Source organism: Crocodylus siamensis, chromosome 8 (assembly GCF_052110815.1).
Source record: "Crocodylus siamensis isolate JL-2025a chromosome 8, ASM5211081v1, whole genome shotgun sequence".
Classification (NCBI taxonomy): domain Eukaryota; kingdom Metazoa; phylum Chordata; order Crocodylia; family Crocodylidae; genus Crocodylus; species Crocodylus siamensis.
The window spans coordinates 67,444,819-67,461,109 of record NC_143402.1 but is presented as its reverse complement, the minus strand read 5'-3'; the positions used below and the strand labels follow the sequence as shown (position 1 = coordinate 67,461,109).

Genomic DNA, 16,291 nt, shown 5'->3' with positions numbered 1-16,291 from the left:
TTTATCTGCCATGTCTTGTTTTCTTTCAGGTCACTGCTAAAAATATTAAATAATATAGGGACAAGAACTGCTCCTTGTTCAGGCCTCTAGTAGAAACATGCTTGTTCAATGATGATTCCTCGTTTCCAGTTACATTGTAAGACATATCATTTAGTCAGGCTTTTTGTACGTTTAGTACAGGCCATATTGGGTTTTGTAGCATTCTAGTACTACTACCTTTTATCACGTCAAAAATATCAAGTTAATTTTACAAGGTCTATTTTCCATGAAACTGGGTTGATTGAGGGTATCTTACCCTTAGTTAGCTTTAAAAAAAATCCATTCTTATATCAACCATTTCATTATTTGATCCATTTTACACTATCTAACTCTGGGTGACAGGCCTATAATTATTTAGGCCATCCTGCTCACCCTTTTTAATTACCTTGGCACAGTGTACGTTGTTTATTATCCCTTTAAAACTTTTCCACTGTTCCAAGACTTGTTGAAAATCGCCAATAACAGTCTAGAGAGTTCCTCAGGCAGCTTGTTTTTCAGAACTTGGGTGCAATTTATCCAGACCTGCTGATTTTAAAGATAATTAGTAGCTGCTCTTGGAATAGAAAGTATTTCTTCATTTGAATATGATATGAATATGGAACAGGACTATTTATTTAACACTTCTGCTTTTTCTGTGTTATTATTGACAGTAGTCCTAGTTCCATCTAGCAGTGAGAAAATACTATTGATAGAGATTCTTTTATTTCTGATGGATTTTTACACAAACTAACTAAAAGGTCTCCTAGTTGCCCTTAACTCTGATTGTAAATATTTCTGTGTGTCCTTTTTCTTTCCTTATCTGTTTTGTATAATTTCTAGATTCTAACTTACATCCACTGCTCTGTCTCTCTTTTTTTCCATTTTTCCATTCTCTCATTTTTATTATTGGTTTGATTTCTACCCTAAGCTAGGGTTTCTTAATGGTGGTTTGTTGGACATCTGATATGTTCAAAAATTGTTCCCAGTTATCATTCATTTATCTGATTTTAATTCTTTCTCCCAGCTTTGCCACATAGCTGTTTTCAGCTTTCTGAAACACTTTCTTTTTAAAGCACTGAGTATGTATGTAATTGGTTATGATTTTACTCTGTTTACACATAAGTGGTATAGTCAAGACATGACCACTTTGACCTATAAGCATTCACTAATTTTTAGTTCTGTGATCACTTTTTCTGTCAGGGTGAGGTCTGGTGTTGAATTCCCGTGGATGCAATAACTTGAGTTAGGAAGTTTGTTATTTAAAATATTTGCCCCTTCTGAGTTCTGCACAGCTTCTCCCTGTCTACATCACTGCCTTAATTTTCTACCCTTGCAGCCCATTCATTCTCCCTCCTCCTACCTTGTCCCCTGTGTTCTGGGTACCCACCTTTTAAAATCACTTCTTGAACTCCCTGTTTTCACCAACCCCATAATTTCTGCCCTCTGTCAGTTTGAACACTGCCTCCTTCTGCCCCAAAATACTCGTGTTACGAGTGGGCCTTCTCTGGGTCTAAGTGCCAGTGTCTGTCTCTAGACTCTTAACCCTTTGGGTGAAGAACCATACCTTCCTCTGTTAGATACAGCCCCAATCATTTGGCTTGTGCCTAACAAACACGTAATGACATAAGCTGCTGGAGATGGTGCTGGGTTTGGTGGACATATGATCTGCACTGGTATAACCATTCCTATCAAGTAGAGTCCCCCTTCCTTCTGCTCTTCTTAGAAGGTGCAGTGTTGGGTGGGGAGGGGTTTCTCACGTACCATTTCTGACCATACTTATAGTAACTGATCTCTTCTTTTGCTGCAGCTGGCTAAGTTTTCAGAGGACACTCTCAGTAGCTACACAGAGATGGTATCTTCTCAGGTACTATTAGTATTATCATTGTATGTCTAACCAGCTTTGCATTCTCTTCCATCTTCACTGCAGAGCTCTATAAACCCTTTGCCATCCCTCTGTCACTGAATCCCCACAGTTGGTGTCAGATGCCTGTTGGTGCTCTTGTTTGCTGCTTTATTTTGCTCTGCATGCAGGTTGCATGTCTTTCCCACACCTCCTCCAATGTAATGACTGCACTCCAGGCCAGGGGTCAGATAAACTGATCTGAACTCAGGTTGCACCCTTCAAATGGCCATGAATTAGAGTACTGATGTTTTGAAATCAAGCTTCCTGTCTTGGAGAAAGCTGCTGTTTCAAGTCCTGTGAATTGCTGCTTCTCACTGGTGAAGTAGCTGGACAAGATGTACTGGTATGTGTCAGGAGGCTGGCGCAGAATGTAGATTGTGTGAAAAAGCCTCATCAAATCAAGCTAATGAACAGAGGGGTTGTTCAGCAACAGCAAGACACGAGGAGCTCTGCCAGAGGCTAATTGTGAAGAGTGGGGTGTGGGGCATTTAGCATAAAATTCTGATCCTGTTTCACCAGCTTCTTAGTGGGCTGATGTCCTTCACTAACACTTCCAAGCCAGAGCAGGCAGACTTTGAAAGGAGCTGTTCTCTGGGGGCCTGGATCTAGCCCTTCTATAAACCATGTTGCCTCTATTAAACAGGTAAGTGGGACAGATACTGTGCTTTCTAGTCTGGCACTAGGATTCTCACTCTTCTGAGGAAGCAGGTGGACTCCAAGAGTAATTAGAAATCCCTAGATACCACCAGAATTACTTGTTGTCCCCTTGCTGCTGATACATACAGCCTGCCCTGTGTATCCATGCCCTCCTGTCCTCATTGCTGGAACACTTCCTTACCAGCCTGCCTCAGTTCAACTGACCTGTGGATTTTGGAGCTTAAGCAGTGACCTGGTAGTGGCTTGAGCATACTGTCCTGCCTTCACAGACCCATTTCCTTCCTCCTCTTCTTTGCGAACACACTGGCTGCAAAAAAAGCATCTGAATTAATCACAAGCTTTTCTATTTGCATTTGCAGCTAAGGCTGGGGAGGGATTTAATTTTTCTATGTTTCTATATGGCCTCTATACCACAGCATTTAAGTCATAGTGGGTTCAGGCCTGGGGGCAGTGCTGCAGGTGGTAGCATTACAGAAGTGCATTTTAAAGTCTGCAGTGTAACATAAACAGCCCTTGCAGTAGCAGGACACTAACAGCCCTCTTCGCCCTGCAGCACGCGAGGGTGCTTTCAATGTCCTTGGGCAACGTGCTTTGTAGGTGTGTAGTGGGGTTGACTCTGTGGTTTTAGGAATAGGTTAGGTGAAGACTTGTATGGGATACCAGGATGATTCTTATCCAAACCTTGAGCAGGTGGGGTTGAATTAGATGACCTCCAGAGATCCCTTACTTCAGTTGCCCACCAGACTGATCACATTTTGATTGGACTGGCCTTTCATGCCTGTAGCAAGAGACGGGGTTGGAAGACCTTGGGTTCTATTCCCAGATCTGTTGCTGACTCTCACTGGGTGAGCTCAGGCAAGTTACTTCACCTGAGTGACTCAGTGTTTTGCAGATGGGTAATAATGCAAGGTGAAAACTCATGAGCACTCATCTTAAATTGTTAGAAAAAAAGATTCTAAGAGGCAACACCAGCTTCACCCACCCAGTTGTGTTTTTGGAAGAACTGTGATAGCCCCAACAGAGTCCTTATCGAAGGAATAAGCTTGCTATTTGAATCCCACCTAGGGGAATGTCCTTCACTTTGAGAACTTTAACTCACTGTCACTTGTGGTCCTGTCTTCCTAGGAGCAGATTGTCTGGAAGTGTCTCTGCTGGCTGAACCTGTAGCCATGCATGTGTAACTTTACATCTTTTTCTGACAACTTTTTCTGCCCATCCTTCCCTAGTGAATCAGTTAATTGTCACATGTTCTCTGCTTCTCTGACAGGAAATGATACGTTGCATCTGGAGCCACTTCCTGTGTGTTTTAAAAGGCAAATCTCCAACGCTGAGCTTTACCTCCAGCTTGCTTCACAGTCTGGGATCTGTCACCGTGAGTATCAAAAAAGGGCACCTTAAAGTGGACACATCACTGTCTTCAGTCACTCTGGTACATCACTCTTCCCTTGGAGAAACAAGGCGGTGGGCAATCAGTTCAGTGCTGAGTAAGGTTCTCCTGGGGTTTTATTTTCCTTCTGGAACATTTATAACTGTCTTTAAATAACATGGAGCCCCTATTCTTGCCGCGCACACTTTGACAAAAGCAATGCTTAGATGATCATTGAGGATCCAGGATTTATCCTGGCAGGGAGTCGAGACTCCTTGGTTGTAATTTTGGCTCTGCCAGTAGCTTCATGCAAGTCTCATTGAGCCAGCTGGTGAAGTAGGTACAACTTTTGCTTCTTGTTCCTGGTTATTATGGTTAGTTCTAAAAGGGTTACAAATGAATCGATAGTAAGTGACCCCCTAACCCAGATGGAGCAGAGCTGTGCTCTGATCACTTGAGCGAACATTCAGAGTGGTCTCTTAAGCCAGGATGTTGCTTGACAGGGGGTGTCTTGTCTATCTTTCATTGTGTTTGTAAACCCACTTGAGCTTTGTGCTGTTTATATGGGTGATTAGACATTTGACACAATTTGTTGAGTTTGCATGTTTGGGGTGTTGTGGGATGTCTTGGCATGTTCTAGGTACTTTGCTGTGTAGACAAGCAAGGGATTCTGTCCTGGCCAAATCCCAGTCCGGAGACCGTTTTGTTCTTCAGTGGGAAGGTGGAGCCCCCTCACGATAGCCACGAAGACCTGACAGATGAGCTGTCCACGCGCTCCTTCTGCCACCCGGAGATGGAAGAGGAGGTGAGGCTGGGGGTCACTGGATTTGCTTCGAGCCTGGTGTTATAACTAGCTGTGGTTCATGATCTGACAGGGCTTGCAGGTGTGTAACAAGCAGTGCATGGTGCCGAAGCAGGGTTCTCACAGGTGGGGTGAATATCTTGAACAATGTTGCCTGTCTGAGGTGTTGAACTCCTGGAGGAGACTCCCTGGTGGGTACTCCTCTGCTTGAATGCCTAAAGACATTCAGTCCTGGCAAGAATTGACTTTACATCAGTAGTGGCCCAGAGGCCATCCCCAACCCAATATATCCTGGTTTAAAACAGGCTTAGGATGTTGGCCAGCAGTGGACATTTCACATATCAGCCAGTTGGCACCTGACTCCCATTCGTCTCCTCATCTCTTGCAGCCCCATGAAAGGGATGCTTTGCTCTCGGGCTCCAGGACAGATGCGGTCCACGTTACCAACGAGCAGGAGAGAAACAACTGGTCTGGTGACACTCCAAAGGCTTCTGATGCCCATATGCATAGAAAGCCAACCAGCAGAAGCAAGCATCCGTCAGGGTCCAACGTGAGCTTCAGCAAGGACACGGAGGGTGGAGAGGAGGAGCCAGCCCAGGTAAAGCTTATAAAAGCAGGATGCCATTAGCTGAGCCGTCTGCATTGAGCACTAAAAGAGATTCCCTCCTTTAGCTCAGAGCTGGAGGACAGAAGGAAAGAGGCTGTCCCAGTTGATAAGGGGAGGAGGGGCTGAACTCTTCCTCTCTGTTTGTGTCTGAGGCTGACATGCTAAGGGGCCTGAAGGGAATTGGAGATTCTATAATTAACCAGGTTTTCCTCGTGTGTCCCGTCAGGCGGGGGGTGACACCGAGGGTCTGGTCTGTGAGGCCGAAGACTTTGTGTGTGACTATCATCTTGAGATGCTCAGCCTGTCCCAGGACCAGCAGAACCCCTCCTGCATCCAGTTTGATGAATCCAACTGGCAGATGCACCTGAACTCCCTTAAGCCTCTGGGCCTGAATGTGCTGCTCAACCTCTGCAATGCCAGTGTGACAGAGCGCCTGTGTCGCTTCTCTGACCACCTCTGCAACATTGCCCTGCAGGAAACCCACAATGCTGTGCTGCCTGTCCATGTGCCCTGGGGGCTCTGTGAGCTTGCTAGGCTAATAGGTAAGGGAGAACCAAAGGAGAAGACAGCAGAGAAATGGGAACAAAGCATTGGGGTTGTTCTTATTGAGCCAGCTGGCTTGTTGAAGTGTACCAAAACCTGTTAGCTGGGACAGGAGACGTGCAGATCTGACTTAGATCGTCCTATCCTCAGTCATAGTGCAGAGGTTTGTTATCAGACTTGTTGCTGCTGTCAGTGGAGAGGGCACCACTGGTAGGTTTGCATGCAGTGCTGAGGCCTTGAGAAACAGAAATGGCTAAGAGTATTTCCAATCAGTAACAACCAAACTTGGTACTGTTCTGATTCATGCCACTCCTTGTAATGCACAGCAGCAGAGCTGAATAAGCGTTTTCCCTAGGTAAAGAAAAATCAGTGAGAATGAGAGTATTGTCCCTCCTGATATTTGTCTTGAGACTACTCTTTAGACTTGAGTTTTACAGAGAAACAGGCAGTGGTAACTGGGATCCTAAGCCTGTGAGGAGGAGTGGTATCTTTGTCCTTGTTTCACAGATGGCACAGGGTCATTAAGCGACTTCCCTAAGGTTATGCAACAGGTCAGTGGCAGAGCTGAGATTAGAATTAGAGAGCTCTCAATTTCCTGTCCTATGTCCGTAGACCAACACGGCTATAACCAAAACCCAGTGTCCCAGGTTCCTCCTTTCTGGGCTATGTTGTCTCTCCCAGATGAACTGGAAACACTGAAGACTTCAGCACTACCACTATCCAGCTCCTCTGTTGGGCTTTCATCAGTAGATTTCAGAGTATTTGGGTGTACAAGCACAAGGTGAGGATAGAAGCATGTTGATTAGGTAAACCTCCCTTCTGACCCCCATTTCTTGGCTCATGCTGGCGTCAGACTAGTGCTGGCCTAAATTGTGGGGTAGGTCATGGATTTTAGTATATTTTATACTGGGGAAGGGTCAGGAGAGGCAGAAGGGATGGTGGAGTGGTAAGGAGAGATCTCTGGTTTGCAGTGGGTTGTGTCTAATCCTTCACACCCTTGTGGTCACATTTCAGGTTTCACACCTGGTGCCAAAGACCTTTTCAAGCAGGAGAACTACTTAGCCATGTACCGTTTGCCAAGTGATGAGGTGGTGAAGGAGACAATGCTGGGGAAACTCTCTTCCATCACCAAGAGGAGACCGCCCTTGAGTCACATGATCAACCTTTTTGTTAAGGACACCACGACCAGTAAGGCTGCCTCCCCTCTGCAGAGGTTCAACTTGGTGAGGGAGAGATGGGGAGTGTTTTGCAAAAGCAGGCTAGCAATTGCCAGCTCGTACAGACCTGTAGATGGATTTCCTGTCTCTGCCCACAACCAATACAAGATGCCCCAGAGGAATGTGTGAACTTTAAAAAAAACCAAACCCATTGTACAATGCAGTAGCATGCTGGGGGGTTTGTTTCTGGTCCCGTTTCACTTACAGAAGATGGGATTTGTGAATAGCCTTTGAATCTTATTCTCAGAGTTGAGTGGAAGATATTGTGTATCTAAAACTAAAGCAAGAAAGCAACAGTGAGCAGTAGCCCTTATTTTTAGCCTAATCCCATCCCTGTTATTTAACTTTGTAGTTTACTAATCCAGGCTGGGAAGGTGAAGGGGTGGGGGCTTAGCCATCAGTGGTATTTGAATCTGTTCCACCTAGTGTCTCTCAGAGTGGTGTGCACATGCTCTGTCTCTGGCATTAACCTCCATGGAGAGACAGTGCCATAGGCTGCAAAGGCCCTGTAAATGCTGGAAGGTAACCTAGGGAAGCAGGAATATAGCTGCTAGTCTGTGTGAATGAGAATGTATATGTGCACTTGCTTACCCACAAGTCCCTACACTGTGTATAGATTTTGCAGGGATTAGTGGGCATCTCCTTTCTCCTCTTTCACAGCAGGGATATCTGCCAGGTGGGCAGGATTGAAGGTTTACATAAGAAAATAGACCAAAGCTGCACACAAGCACTGCATTGTGTCTCTGGGACAAGCCTCTCTTTCACTTGCAGCTCCTTTTGGCCTTGGAGGTTTGTTATGCTGCTCCAGTTGGCATGTGGCAGCTATTTATGGTAGAAAGGAGAGCACTGGTATGTTTTGGAAAATCTTCCAGTGGACACGAAGGCCTCCTACTTGATCTGTACATGTGCCTATTCTTGGTTCCTGACTTCACCAGCTAGCACAAGTATTTGCACTCAGCAGCAGTGCCTGCAAAGAGTCTTGGTCTCTTTCTTTTGAGAGTGATTTTTTTTTTCATTAGATCAGTTTTGAAGCTATCGGAGGAGAGCAGGGAGCAGGCAGGCAAGAGTCAATGAGCTGCTGAAGGAGGGAACAGGGAAAGCTACATATAATGTTAGCATTTCAGTACAAGAGAATGGGAAGTGGGAACTGGAGGGAAGGCAGCCCCTCCTTCCTTGTCTTCTGATCCTTTGGGCCTTGGTCTTGCACTAGATAACTGACACCATAGTGATCTGAGGCACCCTGTGACACCCAGGCCCAGTAGAGCTTACTATATACAGTGGATCAGGCGTGAAAAAGCCACAATGACATGGATTATCTTGGACCCACTGGAATCTTAGTTGCTTCCTTGCAGGGGTTGTTTCCTACTATACATCTTCTAGAACTTCTGTCTAGCACTGTCTGAAATGCCCCCGGCAATCAGATTTCATCATCCTGTGTGGAACAGGCTCTGGTTATATGGCTCTCGCTATCAAATTGCCTTTCACTGTTCAACTTAACTTTCCAGTTCCTTAAGACTTGTTTAAACACAGAGTTAGTCAATTATTCACTTTTAATTGACAATCCGCTTTCATTTGGATTAATTTTTGAGGGTAAACAAGCCCTTAGGCTATTGACTTCATCCCAGTACTTCATTACTGCCAGTTACACACTTCCCCAGACCCAGGTATAAGAATGGTTTCCCTACTCCTGCACTGGACTCAGAAGCAAGCTGGATCCTTATCTACTGCAGGGGGAAGATTACTGAGCACTGTAAAGGGAGGGCCTTTACAGGGAACCAGCTTCCTGGAACCAACTGCATGGCCTCGCAGTCATCATCCCATCTTAAAATGTCCCTATTCAGCAGCTGAAAACCTCCCGATGTGGCCAGTGGGGAGGAATGGAGTAGATTGGAGCAGTCTGCCTTATTGTGGAATACTCTGTTTTAACTGCCATTTGAGAGGCTGGTAGGAAACTTTTTGATTCAGAACTTGCAAAAAGTGAAAAAGTGACTCTTTCTTCCCCTAGGCACTGAGCAGATGTTTTCTCATGGGACAGCTGACATCATCCTTGAAGCCTGCACAGACTTCTGGGATGGTACCGATATCTACCCCCTCTCTGGCTCTGACAGGTAGGGGGCTTTATCTTGAGGCGTGCCTGAGTTGTTGTTTCAAAATGAATGGCCAGAAAAAATGTGGTGACTCTGTGTTCAGATTCTATTTACCAATACTTTATAGGTATTCATAGATTATATAGACTCAGTATCAACATAAATGCTCTGTTTTTAGAGCTGGTTATAAGCAAACAGTAAAAGATGTTGGATGTTTATAAGGGACCTGTGGGACTCTTAAGAGTTACCCATTTAAAAATGTATCCTTGTTTATTAGTCCTTTCTGGTTTTCTTATAAATGAAACCTTCTAACAGTCTGACCAAGAATTCAAATAACGTCAAATACCAGTATTTATCACATCCTAATCTACAGGTTACATTTCTCTTTCCTTCTAGAGTAACAGACCAGAGGTGACTTTGTTTTACTGCATTGCATTGCCCTACTGCATCTGGTTATCCTCAGGCTGCAGGAAAGACCTGCTGCTGCTTTAGATGTATGTTTTCCTAGGACCTCATTGAAAATCTGTGCTAAAAGCGTTTCTGGCCTGGCTTAACATTATTGCTGCCAATTGGAAATAGAGAAGGAATTCTGAACTGCTCCCATGACTGCATGTTGACAGGGTAACTTTAAATACCGCTGTGGATCCAGTGCCCTGAAGGGGATTCTCTGCTAACAGTGTTGGTTTGATGTCACTACACTGTTCAGATCATTCATATTGTCACAGTTCAAGAGCATTTGCACCTCTGACTGCTTCGGTGTCTGTGCCTTTATATCCTTCGGGTGAAATCTGGTGACTTTTTTTTCCCTCCCAGCCCAGGTGGTAGGTGGCAGTACCCTGTGAGACATTTTTGGTTGCTTAGTTGCTGGCTGGGTCTGGCTGGCTGCCTGTTCTTCCTCCCTTTGGGAGCTGTAACCAGTAGCGAACATGGTGACCCACGACAGCCTTCTCAGAGCAAAGCACTGTATACTCTTGAGAACAGGATAGAGCGTAGCAAGAAAAAGGATCTTTAAAAGAAACTGTCTACTTTACTGAAAGGCTTAGTTAGGCCTGTCTTATCCCTCTGTGTATGTGTTTGGAAACCTGGATTCTCCTATCAAAGAGCTGTGACTAAGTCCTAATTAGCTCCTTGCTCTTCCCTCACCCCTTACAGTGGCTGAGCCATTTCTGGAGAAAACTGCTTAGCAAACCCAGTTAGAGGCCAGTCCAGAGCATTGTGGTCAGTGGCTGTGCCATTGACCCTTGAGTGTAAGCTGATAAGCATCCTGTGTCTGCTTGCAGGTGATTTAATCATGTGTAGTAGTCATAAGGGGAGGCTCCTTACAGTAATCGGACAGGCATATAAAGAATTGGTATGTCCATAGGCAGCTCCAAATGCTTCACAGCTGTGTTGAGTAAGACAGATTTCCAAGCCCCCCACAGTGTGCATCGCTGCCCCTTGTGGAAGATCAGACCTGCTCATGTTACCCTCTGTCCCCTGCAGCTTAGAGACCAAAGTTACAAGTAAAAGACTTCTTGGAACTTCTGACCTGTGTCCAGCAGGGACTGGTGCAAAAGCCATGCACGAGTGACTTCCTCTAGAAATGAGCTTTCTGAGTAGTGCTAGAATGATAGCACCATTCTTATAGCTTCTGCTATTTTGTCTCGTCTCTTCCATATAGGAAGAAAGTCTTGGATTTTTACCAGCGAGCCTGTCTCTCAGGATATTGTTCTGCCTTTGCCTACAAGCCAATGCACTGTGCCTTGTCCTCCCAGCTGAATGGCAAGTGCATAGAACTGGTACAGGTTCCTGGACAGAATGCCATCTTCACATCCTGTGAACTTCCTGGGACTATACCCATCAAACAGAGTAGCCGGAGGAACAGCTGGAGCTCTGATGGTAGGTGTCTCCTCACTTTCCACAGGCTCTGCTGCTGGGTGGCAGCTTCTCAGCCTGTCTAGAGTAGTAGCAACCTCTTTTCCCAGTAGTGGTTGTGGAAGCTGAGAACTCAACATTTTGGATGTAGCTACCACTGCAAAGGAAAGAATCACTTATACTGCTCACAAGTGTGCTTCTGTTTAAGTTAGCTAAATTTACAAGACAATAGTTATGTTGGACGGTGGTCTGGTCTCAGGGAACTGAGATTTAGGGCTCCTGCGTTCCAGGCCTGCCTTTGTGCTTATACTCTTTTGGAAGTCACATCTTTTAGGATGTTCACAGGAGTCTGACATTAAGTCCCCAACTCCCAGAGGCTCTTATGAAAAATTTCTGCCCGAACCCTTCTGTGCCCCTCTTCCCTGTTCTTTAATGTGGGGGCAACATGGCTTCATGGGGGAGAAGGGAGGTATAATCAGTGAGGGCTTGTAGAATGCTCTGAGTGCCTGCAGGTGGAGATCTCAGCTTTTGTGCGTGATACTTTATTATACCCCTGCTCGTGCTGCAGCAGCACCTCTTGCTGTGTGCTTCATTGAAGTCATGTTCATCATAGTCTGATCCAAGGGGGGTAAAGGAACCTTCCCCAGTTTAAACCTTCTGCACAATGTCACCAGAGAGAGTGCAGCTGATTCAATTACTTTGGATCAGCTCCCCTTTGCTTTCATGGCATTGAGCTCCAGCTGGATTCACCATGCTGTTTAAGCACAGTGCGGGATGTTTAAATACATGTGTTCATGACTCAGCCCATTTTCTTTGCCCCCACCTGCTCCTGGTTTGTTGTGACTGATTGGCACCCTGGGTTTTATTTTCTTCTTTTCTTTTCTTTCGTTTTTTCTTTCCTTCTTGATTCTGTGTTTGCAATCCCTTCCACGTCTTTTCACCCATCTGTACATGTGTGTCTTCATGTTTCTGTGTATATGGGTGACTGGCTCCATGGCACCATATTGCCTTGATGTCTGTCTCCATGTATGTTTGCGTGTTGCCCATACATGTGGTCATTTGTGTCTCTTTGTGATGATGTGTTATCCACCTGCCCGAAGAAGGGATCGGGGAAGTGATGGAGAAGGAGGATTGTATCCAGGCTTTGAGCGGACAAATCTTCATGGGAATGGTCTCCTCCCAGTACCAGGCCCGGCTAGACATTGTGCGCCTTATTGATGGACTGGTCAACGCCTGCATTCGTTTTGTCTACTTTTCTTTGGAGGATGAGCTCAAGAGCAAGGTAGTCTGTCTTAATCACCTCCTCTGAACTTGCCTGGCCCCTGCATGACTAAATGAAGGGTTCATCCCTCGCAGTCTGAGTGTTACTTGCTCAGCCACCTCATGAGTCCCCTAGGCACATGTTCAAGTACACATGGCACCCCTGCATGTTGCCTTCCCAGGCCTTGCCCTTGGCATCATCCGTGTCTTATCTTCCCTAGGTATTTGCGGAGAAGATGGGTCTCGAGACTGGTTGGAATTGCCACATATCCTTGACACCCAATGGAGACGTGCCTGGCTCAGAGATCCCCCCCTCCAGCCCCAGCCACGCGGGCTCGCTGCATGATGACCTGCATCAGGGTGAGCGAATTGCCCTTGGGGGGAGCTGGATGTAGGATGGAAGGTGTAAGGGGGGTCAGCCTACAGCTAACAAACTTGGTAGAAGGTAGGCAAGACAGGACGCTCTAGCCAGGGCTTATTGTTAAGGCTGTTGATTTGAAGTAAGGTCCAGCAGTGACTCAGTGGCTTCTCCCAATGTTAAGTCAGAGTTCTAGGGTATGTTTGAGTTGGATCTCAATGAAGAGCAAAGCCAAGTGTCTGCCAACAGTGAATGGTCTTAGTTGCTTTTCATTACAAGTGGTAACATAGATAATGCCCTGATCCCTGTACCAATTTATGCTGAAGTCAACTGGTGGTTATGGCCATAGGCAGCCATTTTGGCAACCCTCAGCATTTTTCAGGGCAGTTCAGTTTAACCTATTCTCTAGTTTCCCATATACCCACTAAAGCCATGTTGGTGGCTTACTAAAAATACACACGGCCTCTTGAGTGAAAAGAAGGAAAACCCAGGCCCCCAAACCCCTCAGAACTCTGAGCCCACCACTAGGCTTGGCGTGGGGGTCTGTGAGTGTGCTGTGTAGCTGTTGAGCCCAGGAGCCCATCCTCCCTTCCCTTGTAATTATAATAATGGTAATCGTGATGCATGCTACTGAGCACATGGTTCCCACGTCTGTGCCTGCAGTCACCTGCTGTGCAGCTCTTCACTTGCAGTTCCAATTTTTGCTGCAGCTGCTCTTCTTTACTTTAAATTGGAATTTCTTCCCTCCTCCTCCCTCGCCGCCCCCAGAAGTCTGTGATCAGTGAGAAGAGGCAGAGGCAGAGCCAGCATCCTGTTGTGTATCAAAAGGCTTGAGAGACATGGCTCGTGCGTCTGCTTGTGAGCAGATTAGTCATCCCAACCCATTTTATTTTAGGGATGATTGAGTGGGATCTGCCTGCAGCTAACCTAGAAAATCAGGGCTTGTGTTTTCCAGGCTTCCGCAGTGCCATGTGCTTGGGCAATGAGAACATGTTGCAGGGGCATGTGGCTGGGAATGGGGTAGGCATAGGTGGGCACCTGCTTATTTTCATACTGCTTTTCTCTTCATGCCAGTCTCCCGAGATGATGTGGAGGGGCTGCTGCTAATGGAAGAGGAAGGGCACTCAGATCTCATCAGCTTTCAGCCAACAGACAGTGACATCCCCAGCTTCCTGGAGGACTGCAACAGGGTGAGGCTTTTTCCTTGCCCACTGTACAGTGTCTCTGTGATTGACAAGGTCATTGCCCTCAAGGAGCTTCTCCTACTCATAAGCCTCGTTTGCTCATTAGTGAATGCCCTGCTTGATAGCTCCCATGTTAGCATGCAGGACTGGCCTGCCCAAGTGGTTTGAGTCTGCCCCCTTTGCCATCCTTTCCTTATTAGCTTTCTCAGGGACTTGCATTAGCTGGATTAAATATGCCAGGTGACTGAAGAGGTGAGAGGCCATGCATGTAGGTCTGTAGGCATACAAGAGGAGAAGCAAAGCTCATCTCTTTTCACTGGGGGGGCCTAGCCTCACCCCAGGTGTTGGGAGGGACATTGGGATACACAGGTGTTTCCATGCTAGCACAAGCATCTTCTCTCCTCCCCCAGGCTTAGACCGCAGTGGCTCAGCTCCAGTAGTTCGGGGCTTGGGAGATGGGGCTTTATGCAGCAGAAGGTTGATAGCTGGCAAAATGCAGGGATGTGCTAAGGCAGAAGTTATGTACCTTGCTGGAAGCAGAGATTCAGAAAAATCTGCAGTAGGCCAGCACTGAGAGAAAGCAAGCCTGTCTTGTAAACTTCACCTGGTTTGCTGTGGAGTTCACATAGCTCCCAAACACATTACACACTGCAAGTCAGCATGGAGTCCCAATAGGCATGCCCTTCAGACAGCATGAAGCTTGCATTAGCTTTCTGTCACTAGCTCATCCTTATCCCATTCCTCATCTCTGAAACATTTGTCTTCAACACTTTGCTCAGGTTCATTCCGCCCTGCTGTGTCTTACTACCAAACAACCCCTTCCTCCTGTCCCTTGAGTGCTCTGTGACCCCAGCAACAGAGCAGCCTTTATGCAAGGTTTTCCTTTTGCCGAGGAATGCTAGGTCCAGTCTCAGATTGAGCTTGGCTTCCTGTTTGGGCTCCTTGGGTTAGGCCAGAATGAGGCTGGAGGTGAAACTGGCAGATCTGTTCTTTCCTGATGCCATGCCTGAGCTGGTGTTTTGGCTCGTTAAATTCCCAACCTCTGCTTGGTCATCCTGAACCTGCAGACTGTGAGTCACAGAGGGGAGTGTGGGCAGACAGGCATGTTAATAGCAGTGCAGTGCTTCAGCAGAAGCCGTTGGTTTGCAGTGTTTGCTAGGACTGCCAGGCTCTTGCCTTAGTGGAAAGTGACTTCAGCTCAGTCCTACAGCCTCATCTCCTTGGGGCGGATAGATTTGCTGGGTCAGTCGGGGCGGCACTCTGCAGTGATGTTAATTCCAATCCCACCTCCTGCTTGCTGTTTTCAGGCCAAACTTCCACGGGGAATCCACCAAGTGAGGCCTCACCTGCAGAACATTGACAATGTGCCTTTGCTGGTGCCTCTCTTTACAGACTGCACTCCTGAGAGTAAGTGAGCAGCTGGGCTGGGCCCTCAACTGCCAGACACCTGCCCACTTGTCTGCTCTGGCTCAGCTTGGTAGAGAGTGATGTGGAGGGGGAGACCCTAGAGAAAACAGGGGAGGGGGTTTTGGGGACCTACCCAACAGTCTTTGGCATTAAGGGCTAGATGTCAGTCCTGTTCCACGTGGGACTAAGTTACTGAGTGGCCCGTGGCAGTGATCCAGTCCCTAAGAAATCCCCCCACCTCCATCAGCATTCATACAAGCTGCAGGAGTCGGCATGTAGGACACTGCTGCCTGTTACTGTCTAGTCAGAAGGATTGAGTCTTGATGGGGGCAGGGTCTGGGAAGGAGAGGGGTTTGCACCTAAGAGACGGGAGTATGAATGTGTCTGGGGTCTTTGCTGGGGGATCTTTTCTTGGACTGTTTTATTGTATGTGCAATTCATGCTTTAGGGAAATCCCAGTTGGCATCTGTTGACCTTAGTTCACGTATTTCAAAGGTCAGGAAGCAGACTGGCTCAGCCTTGGTTAGTGGAGGGGCCTGTGTTCCAGTGGGCAGCCATAAGGCCTCCCTTCAGCAGGCCTACTTGTGACTCTGCAGAATTGACACACAGGTGCTAAACCCTGCTGTCCCACTCCCTTGCAGCCATGTGTGAGATGATCAAGATCATGCAGGAGTATGGGGAGGTGACGTGTTGCCTGGGGAGCTCGGCCAACCTGCGCAATAGCTGCCTCTTCCTGCAGAGCGACATCAGGTGAACCCCATCCTGCAGGCCACGCTCTTGGCAGGGGGAGCCCCTGGCTGTTGGCAGCACCTTGCCCTGTGCACTGGGGAGGACCCAGCATGCCACGTTGCTTAGTGTCCCATGCTCTGTGATGTGGCATTTTTCCCTGGGAGGCTTTTGGAGCCACAAGTCTTTGGCTGGGGTGACTGGTAACGGCTTAGCTTAGCATTGTAGCTTAGTCTGGGGAGGGTGCTGGTCCATGTATTTGAAGGTGCATGTTTAGCTGTGTGCCAGACACAGCTCACATG

At 47.0% G+C, this 16,291-nt stretch overlaps 1 protein-coding gene across 7 annotated transcripts in view; it reads left to right on the top strand.

The window, feature by feature from the left end:
• The window catches only part of TMEM94 (transmembrane protein 94), a 64,144-nt gene that overhangs the window by 39,507 nt on the left and 8,346 nt on the right, over positions 1-16,291 (top strand). For 5 of the 7 annotated variants that reach the window (XM_090061146.1, XM_090061147.1, XM_090061151.1 and 2 more), the window contains 13 exons: positions 1,826-1,882; positions 3,846-3,950; positions 4,585-4,749; positions 5,135-5,344; positions 5,580-5,895; positions 6,911-7,084; positions 9,119-9,221; positions 10,861-11,078; positions 12,155-12,336; positions 12,536-12,674; positions 13,747-13,862; positions 15,164-15,263; positions 15,905-16,013. In XM_090061146.1, the coding sequence (XP_089917272.1) occupies positions 1,826-1,882; positions 3,846-3,950; positions 4,585-4,749; positions 5,135-5,344; positions 5,580-5,895; positions 6,911-7,084; positions 9,119-9,221; positions 10,861-11,078; positions 12,155-12,336; positions 12,536-12,674; positions 13,747-13,862; positions 15,164-15,263; positions 15,905-16,013 (1,994 nt within the window). The remainder of the gene's footprint in view (positions 1-1,825; positions 1,883-3,845; positions 3,951-4,584; positions 4,750-5,134; positions 5,345-5,579; positions 5,896-6,910; positions 7,085-9,118; positions 9,222-10,860; positions 11,079-12,154; positions 12,337-12,535; positions 12,675-13,746; positions 13,863-15,163; positions 15,264-15,904; positions 16,014-16,291) is intronic. The other 2 variants (XM_090061148.1, XM_090061149.1) reach the window with 2 other exon arrangements.